Here is a 14,013-nt window from a genome sequence, read left to right as displayed (position 1 = left end):
ATAAAGTAATAAAATGCAGCCGTTTCGCACAGCAGTCTCTATGTAAAATGCTCTTTGTAAAATAAAGCAAACAAAGGGATCCAGGTCTGTGTCTTTGGGGGGGGGGGGGGGGGGGGTCTCCGGCCAAAGTTGAGGGTGAGCACCACCCGTTGTTCAGGTGATCTCAAGATGGAGCACCCTCCTGCCTCGGGGGAGCAACTAGACTGCTGCTGTTTCGTGGGGAACCTGGAGAGCTCATTCCTGTGGCGTCCCCACCCCTGTCAGGAGGCCATGACATCACCCTCATTTCCTTTCCATGCCCCCCCCCCCCCCCCCAAGGCGTCCCCCTCAGCCCCACAGGTCCTGCCACACTGCCAGAATGAGCAACTTTAATAGATTACAATCATATTTTAAACATGAATGACTTGCTTAACGCTGAAGCCCTTAACTGGGCACAGCTGACCCAAACACAGAGCTGTACTCGCTGGCTCGTCCCCCCCGTGTAGTCCCAGGCAAGGGAATGGGTCAGGGGTCTGTCATCACTCCCCTCCCCAAACTGTCCTGTCCCTCCCCCCCCCAGGCAACGGCAGACTGATTCCCCACGGCTTGACGTACCCCGATGATGGCGTTGAGCTCGGCCATGGTCACCTGCTTGGCGCGCTCCACGGCCTGTACCACCTGCTGCTGATGCTGCTCGTGGGCAGGAGGAGAGGCATGGAAAGGAGAAACAGACACGTTGATGATCGACATCCAGCAAGTGAGCCAGCCCTCCAACACCCCCCAACCCGGGGATGCGATCCCCCGGCGGTGGCCCGCGCCCTGCGCTAATCTAATTTCATTATGTGGAATCTCGCTGTAATCCCAAACAAATCTGCGTGAGGTTTTAGCTGAAATGCCACTCCTCCAGAAGCGCGAGAGACAAACAGGCCTTTCATCTCAGCCGGCCGGCGGATTACCACTGCTTTCCTCATACATATGTTGTTTCTGCGCATTTATTAAGTGCAGAAAGTATTACCCTCCCCCCCTTATATTTGTGGATTTAGACCACGGGTATTAGGGGGAGATTATCTTCTGTGGCACGTTGTGTGTCTATATGTGTCTATATCCTGAATCAAAAGTGGGGGGCAGGGAGGGGTGCAGTCCGTTTTGCCCTCCTGCCACTGTTCCATCGGTCCCTAACGCCCCATCACCTCCCCCAAGGAAACCTTTGTCCCAACATTACGCCCCCCACATCCAGGCATTATGCTTAAGCAGTATCAAGCTACAGGCGACAGAACGAAAGCTCCTGATTTAATGCTGGCCCTTTCTGCTTCTCCATTTATTATTCTGCTCATAAATCACACAGCCTGTGTCATGTAACACATCCCAACTGAGTGCTTCTGCAACCACCCCCCCCCCACCAAAAAAACATACAGCTCCTACTGCATTTATAACATGGGCCACTTTGCCTGCTTTCTAAGACATCTTGTCTGAAACGTCTCATAAAATCCTTCCTAAAACTTCAACATAACATAAGCTGTGTAATATTTATATACACTGACATTCTCTGCTATTTATCATTACTCCAGGTTTTGAAAGTCAGCTGTTGCACTACTGTCCAGTTGAGTCCATCATCACCCTCAAATGGGACAGTGCCAGCGGCTGCAGGAGGCGTGAGGGACAGTGCCAGCGGCTGCGGGACAGTGCCAGCGGCTGCGGGACAGTGCCAGCGGCTGCGGGAGGCTTGCGGGACAGTGCCAGCAGCTGCGGGAGGCGTGAGGGACAGTGCCAGCGGCTGCGGGACAGTGCCAGCGGCTGCGGGACAGTGCCAGCGGCTGCGGGACAGTGCCAGCGGCTGCGGGACAGTGCCAGCGGCTGCGGGACAGTGCCAGCGGCTGCGGGAGGCGTGCGGGACAGTGCCAGCGGCTGCGGGAGGCTTGCGGGACAGTGCCAGCGGCTGCGGGACAGTGTCAGCGGCTGCGGGAGGCGTGCGGGACAGTGCCAGCGGCTGCGGGACAGTGACAGCGGCTGCGGGAGGTGTGAGGGACAGTGCCAGCGGCTGCGGGACAGTGCCAGCGGCTTGCGGGACAGTGCCAGCGGCTGCGGGACAGTGCCAGCGGCTGCGGGGAGGCTTGCGGGACAGTGCCAGCGGCTGCGGGAGGCTTGCGGGACAGTGCCAGCGGCTGCGGGAGGCTTGCGGGACCAGTGCCAGCGGGTACGGGACAGTGCCCAGAGGCTGCGGGAGGCGGTGCGGGACAATGCCAGCGGCTGCAGGAGGCTTGCGGGACAGTGCAAGCGGCTGCAGGAGGCTTGCAGGACAGTGCCAGCGGCTGCAGGAGGCTTGCAGGACAGTGCCAGCGGCTGCAGGAGGCTTGCGGGACAGTGCCAGCGGCTGCGGGACAGTGCCAGAGGCTGCGGGAGGTGTGCGGGACAGTGCCAGCGGCTGCGGGACAGTGCCAGAGGCTGCGGGACAGTGCCAGAGGCTGCGGGAGGCGTGCGGGACAGTGCCAGCGGCTGCGGGACAGTGCCAGCGGCTGCGGGACAGTGCCAGCGGCTGCGGGAGGCTTGCGGGACAGTGCCAGCGGCTGCGGGACAGTGCCAGCGGCTGCGGGACAGTGCCAGCGGCTGCGGGAGGCATGCGGGGACAGTGCCAGAGGCTGCGGGACAGTGACAGCGGCTGCGGGAGGCGTGAGAGAGGTGCCAGCGGCTGCGGGACAGTGGACAGCGGCTGCGGGAGGCATGCGGGACAGTGCCAGCGGCTGCGGGACAGTGACAGCGGCTGTGGGAGGCGTGAGGGACAGTGCCAGCGGCTGCGGGAGGCCTGCGGGACAGTGCCAGCGGGTGCGGGTGCATGCACTCTTTCTAGGGGGGGCACTCACCTCCTGTGAGAGAAATGGTATCACCTGAGCACAGATGGCATTCAGTCTCTTGACGATTTCTGCCTAAAAGAAAAAATACAATTCAGAAAATCATGTCCTTCACATTAATGAGAACATTTTTAAAATATTACCTACAAACACATTCATCATATCAATGCACAAAGGCAAATTGTGCTTGTTCTCACTCCAGTAACGACCACGTCATCATGTGGACCCAGGCTTAAACCCCAGTATACATCTGTAACCAGGAGGTCCTCCCCTATCCCACAATGCAACCTTGTAGATAGAAATTCCTCAGTTTCCTTGGGAACTGTGTGCTCATTCATAACACTTGACTTGCAAGGCTGAGCATTCAACATTCGTTGTTACAGAGGGGCTGTCAGATGACATATTTCCGGCACACACTGCGCCAAAGTTCTAGACCACCAAAGAATTTACACTTAAATCTATTTATCTGGGCAGTAGGTGCAGAATTTCTCAGAAAAAACACATTTTAACATTAGGATATGCAAAAATAAACCGAAATGTAATAAAAAATAACCACTGTTTCTTCTGTTTTCCAAAAAGTAAACTGACTTCTTGCTGGCTGGCCAGAACACAGCTTTGGTACAAAAACCAGATTTCTTAAAGTTCAACTCCAACTCAATTAATTAGTAAATTCATGAGGTATTGATTAGCCAAACAAGGTGTGCTAGAGTTCAGCAAATACATGGGTATATTGGATGTTTACTGAAAATTCCGAGGTGACAGTGGAAGTTTCCAAAAGGCTAAGATGACACATTCTCTTGTTACTTTAAGGACGCTGCACAGCATTAGCAGCTGACAGCCGGCCTGCTCCTGACCTCCCTTCACGCCAGGCACACCGAGGACTGAGCTCATCACACAATAGGAAAGCATCCTCTGTACTGAGACTAACAAACCACCGAGACAGAACAGCGCAGCAAGAAATCGTTTCAAATGGGTCACGATTCATCAGATTTACACGTTGCCAAACTGACCCACAAGACTTATCTCACTAGACACTCGATGTCATCATGATCATTATCCAGGGGTGACTCTGGGATATTTTAATGTGGTAGGCATTTGAGGGGCTATAATTCATACAGAGGGGATGAACCCTATCATTAGCCAATGATACGTTTTGAATCAATGAGTGACAGGAAGAGGGGCACTCTGGGGCCAATCGGCTTTCAGCTGGGGCCGGGGCCTCTGAGGCCCCGCCCCTGTGTACACCCATAACAGTCGTCTTCACACATGAAACTGTGGATTAGTCTCACAGGAGTTCTGTTTAACGCTAAATTTACACGGTCCGGGATTCAGCCACACATATAACCATGCAGCTGACCACGCTTCACTGATTCTCAGATATGAATTTACATTTGACCTTTGGCAGGCATATCCACGGCAACTGACGGGGCAAAATAAGGAGTCACGATACAGCATTTCACATGATCTCAGGTACCCCAGAGCGGGACTAATCTACTGAAAATGGCCAGCATCCCCAGGTGACCGCACCCCCGCCGGAAGAGCAGGAATACATCACCTCCCCATACGTCACAGACAACTGGCGCATATCAAAAGAAGCAAAGACAATATCAAAGTCTGCCAAAAGTGGAAAGAAAAGCATTAAATATTAATACTAATGGCCAATCTCCCACCTTAAAAGGAGATGCAGTTTAAACCGAACAGCTGGGGGCCACGTCTGGTTTTTATGCCCGGCTTTCTGGTTGCCCCCCACCCCCCCGCCCGGTACAGCACAGGCCGTGGCGGGATGCAGGTTATTGCTGTTGTCACTATTGATATTTGTCATTGTAATGTAATTAGGTGCCCTAAAATGATGCATTACAGCCCAAGGCAGGTCTTTTATTAAAATCCTCTCCCCTGCTCAGCAGAGCAGAGCATGCCCCCCTCCCTCCGCCCAGCATGCTCTGATGAGAGGCAGACAGACAGCTCAGGGCTGAGAAGCAAATTCATCAGAGACGTCGTTCTCGGCTTTCGGAACATTGGGAAGTTATGGGGGGGGGGAGAGAAAGGGTTGGTGGGAGGAGGGAGATACACACAGCAGCCCCCCCATACCCCCCACATTTGAAATTCTGATGGCATCCGTCAGATGGACATGCAGAATGAGCCTGAGGATCACATGGTGGGTAGGAGGACATTCAAGTCAAGCTCCCGGTCCTGGCTGGCCGATGCAAGCTGGGTCATGAAGACAAGACCCCCACCTTTTGTTTTTTTTATTTTTATTTACATTTTATGTATATTACTGGGTAATTTTGTGGGTTAATTAACATTTCCTGGGAAGCCAGAGTGGATTTATAAGAGTGTTAACAAATCGATAGACGTTTGCAGCTGCAACACTGAGCCAATGACAAGGCCCGTTAGTCAACCCGCCCCCCCCCCACCGAAACACAGCCACCCACTAGCATCCAGGAGGTTCCTGGGCTGATGGATGGGTAATGCACAGGGACACACAGGGTGGGGCACGACTGCCCCCTGGGACACGCCCTTCACTGTCAGGCCCCGACAGGCTATGGGACATGGAGACCAAGCAAGGATGAAAGGACTTTCTTGGGAATCTCTCTCTGGGAATAGCAAGCGGGGAAGAGGTCAGCGCAAGATGAGCCATTATCCCTAAAGCATAGGAGCGTTTTCAGTAAACAGACTGCATGAGGGGAGGAGCAGGGAAGCAGCATGGAGCAGGCACCTATACCAGGAAATCTGATTGGACAGTACCAGACATCCAGTCAGCTAGAAGCCCTGTAATTGGTCGGCGTCCATCCACTACCCAAAATGCATATCCAGCGCAGGATCACCGTGACTCTGGAACCCACGGCAGGATGGAGTTACATTGTGAATGGAATGTTAGGCCACCACAGGGTATACACAAGCAGAGACTGGGATTCAGAGGTCAGCATTTACAAAAATAATTCAGGATGCCTTGAGAGACGGACTCCCACACACACACACACACACACACATACACACACCCTGTTCTCTTATTTACTGAAGACCTCCATTTGCATTTAAGAAAGAACACGCTGTCCCGCTGTGTTACCCAGGGGCGCGTTAAGCTCCTCTGCCTCCGGGGGAGCATGTCTTCCAGCGCTGTAATTACGGGTACCGGGGGACAGAGACACACGGACCCTACCGACAGGTGCGGTGAGGGGGAGGACTAGCAAGGCGGCTGGAGTGTATCCCCAACCTGCTAATGAGCATGCTCTAATCAGGCCTTGTTTTCGTCTGCTGTGCCTCGCGGCCATTTCGTGGCAAGGCGATGGGGCCAACTGAAACAGGGGTCTCTCGAACGAACATGAAGCCCATAATCTGCATGTACAGAGGGTGTTGGGTCTCATCCCGCAAACAGGGATGACCTCCACCAATCTCCCCCCAATGCAGAAACGGATACGGATTCCCAGTGTTTCATAACAGAGGCTATTAAAAAATAAAAAAGGAAGGACTTCACTTAGGGGATGGTCTGGGCCATTTGTATTTTGTTTTTATGCACATTAAAACCGTGTGTTTCTCATTCATTTTAAATGGACCATCCTCATGTGTTTTCAGTTTAAGCTGCGCGGGGGGGCATTTTAATAAAGCCATCGGCCTCCTTGCAACGCCATCTTCGTCTCGGTGTGTCGCCCACACACACCACCTGCCTCCTCTCTCATACCCAGGACCATATTTATTTCCTGCTACCTGCATTTTGGGGAGGGGGGGAAGCAAAAAATAAAATACAAAACAGACACTCCCACACTGGTCACCAGGCAGCAATAATTATAAAAAGCAAGTGCACACCCAGTGAGCTGCAAACAATAGCAGCATTATACCTCCTCCCTGCCACACGGGGTCACTCCTGGCTCATTTCCCAAAGACAGTTGTACATTCCTTCTTTCCCAGGAAAAAACAAACTTCCAAGCTCCGATCTGCATTCTTCATCCCAGATAAACACCCTCACGTACGTGACCCGTTTGAAGACGGTTACCCCCCCCGCCGAGCTCAATTCCAGAGTCAATGACTCACTACAGAGTCATGCCATCACCAGGCGCGGAGAACAGGTCCTTCCACAACCAACAGGAGATTTTCCTCCCTTTAAGATGATGACTACAACGCTTCAGAAAAATAAATGCGAAAAGCATGAATAGGACTTCTAACAAGCCAGCTCTTTAATGGCTAATTAACGCCGACAGGGCTTTGCAGCAGTAATGAAGTGAGTACGTGCTTGCCCCAAGTCACACAAGTTAAACACCCAAGTTACATTACCAGATGACATTACCGTCACCTTAAGGGCACGTGGAGCTGGCAGTGGCCGAGAACCCGTCATGTGAGGCGCGGGAACCGGTTTTATCAACCAATCAACTGCCCAGATGCAGGCGATCGAAGGTCAACCTGATGTGACCAGATGGCATGAAAAGAGGCGTGAAGTCACACAGGCCTGCGAGGAGACGCAGAAAGGCGCTCGGCAACCAGCCAGGACGTTTAACTCAACAAGCTCAATCACATCCAGGCAGTCACAGTAAATCTCTCTCTTTCTCTCCCTCTCTCTCTCTATAAGCCAGAGAGTGACAGATTGAGTGAGAGAGGGCAAGAAAGAGAGAGAGGAAGAGAGAGAGAGGGAGGACACACGCCCTCACATCTCAAAGGGTGAATTACCGGCAAATAAAATGTCACAAATTACAGAAAGCCGCCCAGCATGCTAACAGCTTCCTGACGTAAGGGGCTGCAGCGTGGTGCCCCCCCCCCACCCACCCACCCCCATGAGCACTTATCAGCCAGAGGCTACGTGCAGAGGAGCAGTGCTCCGTGTGAAATGCGGCTCGAAATGAAAACAAGTCGACTGTAAAACACAACAGGAAATTCACTGCGGCTACACCACTGCTACCTGATGGGTCCGCCGCGTCCCCCCTCCCACGCCCGAAATAGCCAAAACCACCACAATCGAGTGCGATCTATAAACAGCGGTGCTCAATTAGTCATTTCCAGCTTTCCCAGGCTATCCTCCTTCGACAGCATTGGTGGGGGGGCGAGGGAGTCTCCGTTCTTTCGGCCCAAAACCCAACCTCTGATCCAGCGTGCTGGGAACACAGCAGCATAACTTGGTTAACCAAGGCGGACGGCTCACGCACAAAGCCCCCCCGATAGACTCCTATTGTTTCATATTTAAAAATCCATACTGGTTTGTGTTGTGTTTTACTTTGCCTGCAGGTCTCATAGAATTACGACATGATATATGTATATATGAACACATGCTGCTCTTCCTTTGGCCCCTTTCTGCCCCCCCCCGAGACTGCCGCGATGCTCACCTGGAACGCCGCAAAACAGTGCTGGTTCAGTAACACAGGCTGTGACGTGCCTAATATCACCAGCATCGGGGGGGGGGATTCACCTTCACCCCCCCCCCAATTGCAAAACAACCACACAGCATTCATCGGGATCTGAACCCCCGGCACACCGGCAACCTCCACGCTGAGGCTTCATTATAACACAGTCCCCTGGCCCCTGCCAACCCCCATCCCAGGCTGGTCTGTGGATGCCACACATCGCAAATCAATCCGCGGCACGGAGCGGAATTCCCCACCGGCCGTTTATTAGGGCCAGCCGATTAGCGTCCCCTTACCGCCTATTAATCAGCTAGTTAAAAGTCGCTCACCCCCAGAGCACGCGCTGTGAAAATAGAGGGGCGTGATCAATCGCACGCAAGCACGCACACACACACGCACACACACGTCGGCTCCTACGTGTCCCTTATTATCCCCCCACTTAATTACACGCCCCCTCCTCATCTGCACATTACAGCGACTCGCTCCCTCCCCTGGTGGCGCCTTGACCAACCCCGCCCTTTCCCATCGCACACCCAGGCTGGGCAGGATTAATAGTGGTGCAGGCTGTGGGCCCCCATGACCCTGACCTCACCATCACTCCCCCTCCCCCCAATCATCATCATCTCATCATCACCACCTCCCAGAGACGACGCCCCCCTCGCTACTATTCTGTGATGGACATCTGTCAGGTCCCCCTCCCTCAGCGGTGTGCAATGCGGTCCACGACTGAAACGGTTGGTTCGGGGTGGAGATCGATTCTCCTACTGCCCTTAGAAAACGCTAAACAAGCAGTATTGGCAATCCGCTTGGCACCAGGGGGCATGGGATATAATGGAGGCCCACGCCACCGCCGCCGCTCTCCCTCGGGGGCTTCGCTCCCATCGCCGCCGTCTGTCACAGCATACCACCACCCCTTCCCACCCCCATCCCAGCCCTTTCATTTACATTCAGTTAATATTTCACAACAACCCCCACCAACCAGAACGGGAAGCCACGGCGAGGAAGAGCAAGACGATTAAATTTACGTCTTGCAGCCGCAGCGGACAGTGGGTGGACGGAGCTTAAAGAGACGGCCGTATTTCACCGGGGGCGGGGGGAAGGAAGAAGGGTGCAGCAAGAAGGTGAGCTGCAGGGGGGCTAGTCGGCACCCCCCTCCCATAAACGGGCACTTTTACAGGCCCTCTTCATTACCGCCGACACTGAGACCTCCACCTGTACCCCCACACCCTATAAATCAAGAACCACCTCCCCCGACTCCGGCAAGACAAGCCGACACGGGAATGGGGGACAGCTGGGGATCCCCTTCTGCCTTAAATTGGGGGCAACATGCCTCTCAGGCTGATACACCAAAATAAACACATAAAAAAATAGACAGATATACAGAGTTTGGACCACCAGCCAGACAAACTGAAGAACATGGCTCAAATATCAGCATGACCAATTACCAGTATGCCCTCCTCCCCCAGTATACACCCCCAGCTCCCTGAGCACACCCCCCCCCCCCCCAAAGGATAGAAGCAGATGAAAGAATGCAGTAAGGAGGAAGTGGCTGGTGGTGGGCGGGAGCAGCAGCAGCAGTAGCAGCTGAGCCACAGGACTGGGCGGGGCAGGAACTGGGCGGGGCAGGACTGGGCGGGGCAGGACGAGGTGGGCCAGGGCTCTCTCACTGGATTAAAGGCCACTTCCTGTTACCAGGCTGCCAGGGAGCAGCGAGCACGACCATCTGCCTATGAAAACAAACATACACAGATCTGCCCCTGAGCCGATTGGGGTCTGTGGGGTCACACGCACCCAGGAGTGCATGCGTGCGCGTGGGAGCATGTTTGATCATAAGGGTTTGTCTGTCAAGGGTGTAAAACCCCATTTGTACAACGTGATGAGTCCTTTGTTTGTCTTTGGAAAAATAATAATGGGAATTAATTTGGGGAGGGAAACACAGCTCTTTAGCACCGTCCTCACATGATACCAGGAAGCAGGGAGGGACAGCTGGGAGGGGGGGGAACAGTTCTATCTTCAGTCCTCACGGCGTGCAAGCCCGTTCCTCCTGACCACTCAGAGCATACATCTGTGCATCATGCGGCAGTGTGCGCGTTCGGGCCCTAAGAAGCACGACCCTGCAGCTTGCCCCTCCCAGATCAGCCCTGCCGTGCCCCCCCACAGAGCTGCCTCACCTGTGCCAGCACCTCGGCGACATCCAGACCGCAGAGACGAAGCACGGTTGCTGCGGACAGCAGCCTGTCACAGTGATGGAGGGTGGCCCACACATGCAGGAAGACCGACGTCTGCTAAAGTCCGACGCCGTGCAGACCACAGGGCAGACGTCTGCGATCCCCCCTCCCCGGGCACAGTAACCCTAACCCTCACCCCACCTGAGCACACTCGACCAAAATGGAATACTGCTCAAACAGACATAGCTGCCTGAATGCCATCCACTAGCATGCAGTGATATCCATCTGAGCACAGCAGGGCCTAAAACAGCTACATGTGTTTGGGGGGGGGGGGGGTGTCAATAGTAAGAATTTGGGATCCTACCTGTTTGTGCATTTCGATGTTGAGCCCATAGGACATCTCATAGTACTACAAAGACAGAAGATATTAGTTAATTTACATAAATTACCTTACAAAACAAATTTAAAGATAGAGAACACGTATCCTGACAGCAATTATTCAATAAGGAAATAAAATAATATTCTAATAAAATGTTGATGTGCACAAAAAATGCACTCTCAGCCAGCAGGCGTATGGAGTGTGGGGCCAGTCTCCCTGGCTGCTCTCGCTTCACACGGAACACGGAATCTGAGATCCTTTGTCCATCAAACCCAGATGGAAAGCCGGGTCTTGTACTGGGCCCGCCCACGCCCATTTCTCACAATTTATACTCTAATGTGATTTGCTCCAGTCAGGCAGACAGGAAGGACAGAGACGGGAAATAAACCGAAGAAACAAAGCAACGCCTGTAGGTTGGAGACAGCACCACGTCTCTCCGAACTTGGGGCCCAGCCCCCCAGGAGGGGGGAAGCTGCGGAGATATGACAGCCCCCCCCCCCACCCAAGCCGAGAGGCCGTCCATCTCCAGGAGAAAACTCACCATGACGTAGTGTCTCTGCATCTCCGTCTTCTCGCTGGCCAGTTTTTCACACTCCAGCTTCAGGCTGCACAGCGAAGACGCAGAACATTATTATTTTAAATCCCGCACTCTAAAATAGAGTATGTGTTTCATTCCCAGGAACAAAGTGCAGGAGGTAGAAAGGGGCTGCCTTTCTACAGGTACAGGGGAGAGGTGCCCCATACCCAATAAAAAGACCCTCACAGCAGCATCTCGGCACATCCGGCACAAATTTCTAAAACTGTGTATGACAGTAATAACAAATACCCACTGTATGATTAATGCTACTGCTTACAAGTAAAAGGCTACATTTAAAATAAGCCCCACATTTAAGCCGTTTAAGTTTTTTTTTTTATTATTTCCACAATAATTCAATTCACAAAAAGCGGATTCAAAAACGTAAGTAAAACTTACAGAAAAGGGGATTTGTTATTGTTTTAATCATTGTCAATTGCTTAAAGACAAACTCAAAATTGATGCATGTTACATACCGAGCGAGTAATATAAATATTTTCCCGCATACTAATGAAAAGTAGCAGAAGTACAAACTAAAAAGGGATATAAGACTAAACATAGCGTACCTAATAAAAGGACGCACGGCGCCATCGCCTTCTAGCCAGCACACGTTTTAATTGCTTTACGAAAAACTTTACACGCGTAAACATTACTCCGCAATCAGAAAAGCACCGTTTGTTTCACCATACAAAAAAGAGAAAGGGGTTTATCAATGGGTTATCTCGTGTAAACTACAGCGAGTGCGGCGAAATGCCATTTATCTGGAAGTTTACCTGTGGTACTGAGCCTGCAGAAACTGGAACTCCTCTTTAATACGGTCGCAGGACTCCGATATGGTAAATTTGAAAGGCTGGGCAGGTTGGTGAGGAGCCTGTAATGAAAGTGGAACAGATTAAAATGGGTAATAAGTAAAAAATATTAAGGAAAAGCATAAAGGAGACGGCAGTTTGCATCGAAGGAGTCTTACAGCGCGCCGCGCACCGCTGAATGTAGACCTAACCATCTCGGCTCTCAGACAGCAGACACGAAAACGTTTTAGTCCGCAAACCACAAACCAAAGGGAGTCATCGCATCAGTAACTCCTTAACATAATCGCGTCTGAGAGACCAACCTTCACGGCCACAATAGGGCAGGCTGTGACCCGCCTTGTCATTCGGATACTCACACTTAATTATGCATCCTATCATCACTGGGGGGTGGAAACACACACACACACACACACACACACAACGAGGCAGCTACGAAAAAGCAGACACATATAGGGAGAGAGGGAGGTTGCGCTAATGGCTTTTCGCCGTGAGTGTGACAGGACCGACACCGACGCGCGCGGGGCTGTCCCCTCTTAGCTCCTGTCCCCGGCCGCCTGCACGCGAAGGGACACCCCGCTTTGTTTTCGCCGCACTTACCGGATGCCGTGCCTGCGGGTACATCTTGCTCAGATCTCGAATCATCAAAATATCTTTTTTATTTCCACAACAATACGCGAAAAAGAAAGAGATGAGGGGGGAGCAGGGCGATCACATGCGCCGAGTGCGCATAAATTTCACGGCTTTAGCTCGCTGACACCGGGCTCTCTCGCTTTAGCTAGCTGGCTAAGTGCGATCTGCCCTACACTTTCCCAGGCAGTACACTGTATCCTACGGCGGTGTCTCTTCGCGAAGGACGGCGCGACATTCTTCCGCTGAAATGTCTCACGGACGGCGCATTACATTTCTGTAAGAAGCCAAAGTTTTCCAGCAGCGATTCACACAGTCGACAGTGTCCTAGCGAGCGCCCCTATTAGCTACCGTGCTGTAGTGTTGCTACGCTGCAATTGATTTGGGTAGTAAAAAAAAATCTTGAGGGATTCCAACCCCCTTAAAAATTCTTTGTCGGTCTTAAAAAGTAATCCTTATGTCCTGCTGAATGTTCTTCCGTTTCTTTGTCACTATTTATAATATATCTGCATTAATTTTTATTATTCCGCGTGCTTCATTATTTGCTTTATAATAAGCCAGTCTTCTTGTCAGTCGAACTCTATTTTAGAAAGGTATAGCTATATTGTTGGTGTCCATTTTGCATATTCTGAGACAGCAAAGCTCGATCCCATGGAATTGAGAGGTAGCGTCCGCTGAGCACTCCCGTTCCAGCTCTAAGAACAAGGCTGTTGTATGACTTCTTTGACCAAATTTAGAAGCAGCCAGTCATTAAAATGATATTATATATTCATAACAAATAGCGAATGCCACGTTGGTTTCTGGGTAATGTAGTCACGGCAGACAGAGCATAGTCTGGTTTTCAAAGAAACACCATCCCTTTAATAACTACAATTTCCTTGTGTCCTTGCGCAGTTCAGAGGCTAGGCAATAGACTTCAAGGAGGAGCAAGGATTAAAGAAAACCAATCATTTTACAGTACAATACAGAACATGCCCATTTTTATGCCAGTCACTTTCTCTTTAGCCAATCGAATGTGTGAGGAGGAGTTTGTCACTCGTGACCCACGTGGGGACATTACGTCCTGTCAAAAACTATCCAATGGCAGGCCGACATTGCGCTCCGCCTCCCTCAGAACGCCCCTTTTCATGACGCTCTCTGCAGTGAGCTGGAGAACAAGGGTAACATTTGTTCAGCTGTCAGTCAAAGTAACGTGGGTCACTTCACTTGCTGGAAGTGGAAACGACAAGTGAATCTCTCCCATTTTGTTTCGACTGTCCTTTGCCGACTACTAACACCGTTCGGAATTCTTGTTAATTAGTGTT

At 51.9% G+C, this 14,013-nt stretch overlaps 1 protein-coding gene across 3 annotated transcripts in view; it reads right to left on the bottom strand.

Annotated features, from left to right (window-relative positions):
* LOC125716341 (transducin-like enhancer protein 4) overlaps positions 1-13,451 on the bottom strand; it is a 46,485-nt gene extending 33,034 nt beyond the window's left edge. Inside the window, exons 1-6 of one of the 3 annotated variants that reach the window (XM_048988536.1) lie at positions 12,680-13,451; positions 12,047-12,144; positions 11,241-11,304; positions 10,685-10,729; positions 2,838-2,900; positions 595-669 (exon numbers count right to left, since the gene is read on the bottom strand). In XM_048988536.1, the coding sequence (XP_048844493.1) occupies positions 595-669; positions 2,838-2,900; positions 10,685-10,729; positions 11,241-11,304; positions 12,047-12,144; positions 12,680-12,724 (390 nt within the window). In that variant the 5' untranslated portion in view covers positions 12,725-13,451. The other 2 variants (XM_048988527.1, XM_048988545.1) reach the window with 2 other exon arrangements.
* Positions 13,452-14,013: the final 562 nt, after the last annotated feature.

This window comes from Brienomyrus brachyistius, chromosome 2, assembly GCF_023856365.1.
Source record: "Brienomyrus brachyistius isolate T26 chromosome 2, BBRACH_0.4, whole genome shotgun sequence".
Taxonomy (NCBI): domain Eukaryota; kingdom Metazoa; phylum Chordata; class Actinopteri; order Osteoglossiformes; family Mormyridae; genus Brienomyrus; species Brienomyrus brachyistius.
The sequence above is the reverse complement of the archived record's forward strand: the minus strand, read 5'-3'. Positions and strand labels throughout refer to the sequence as shown.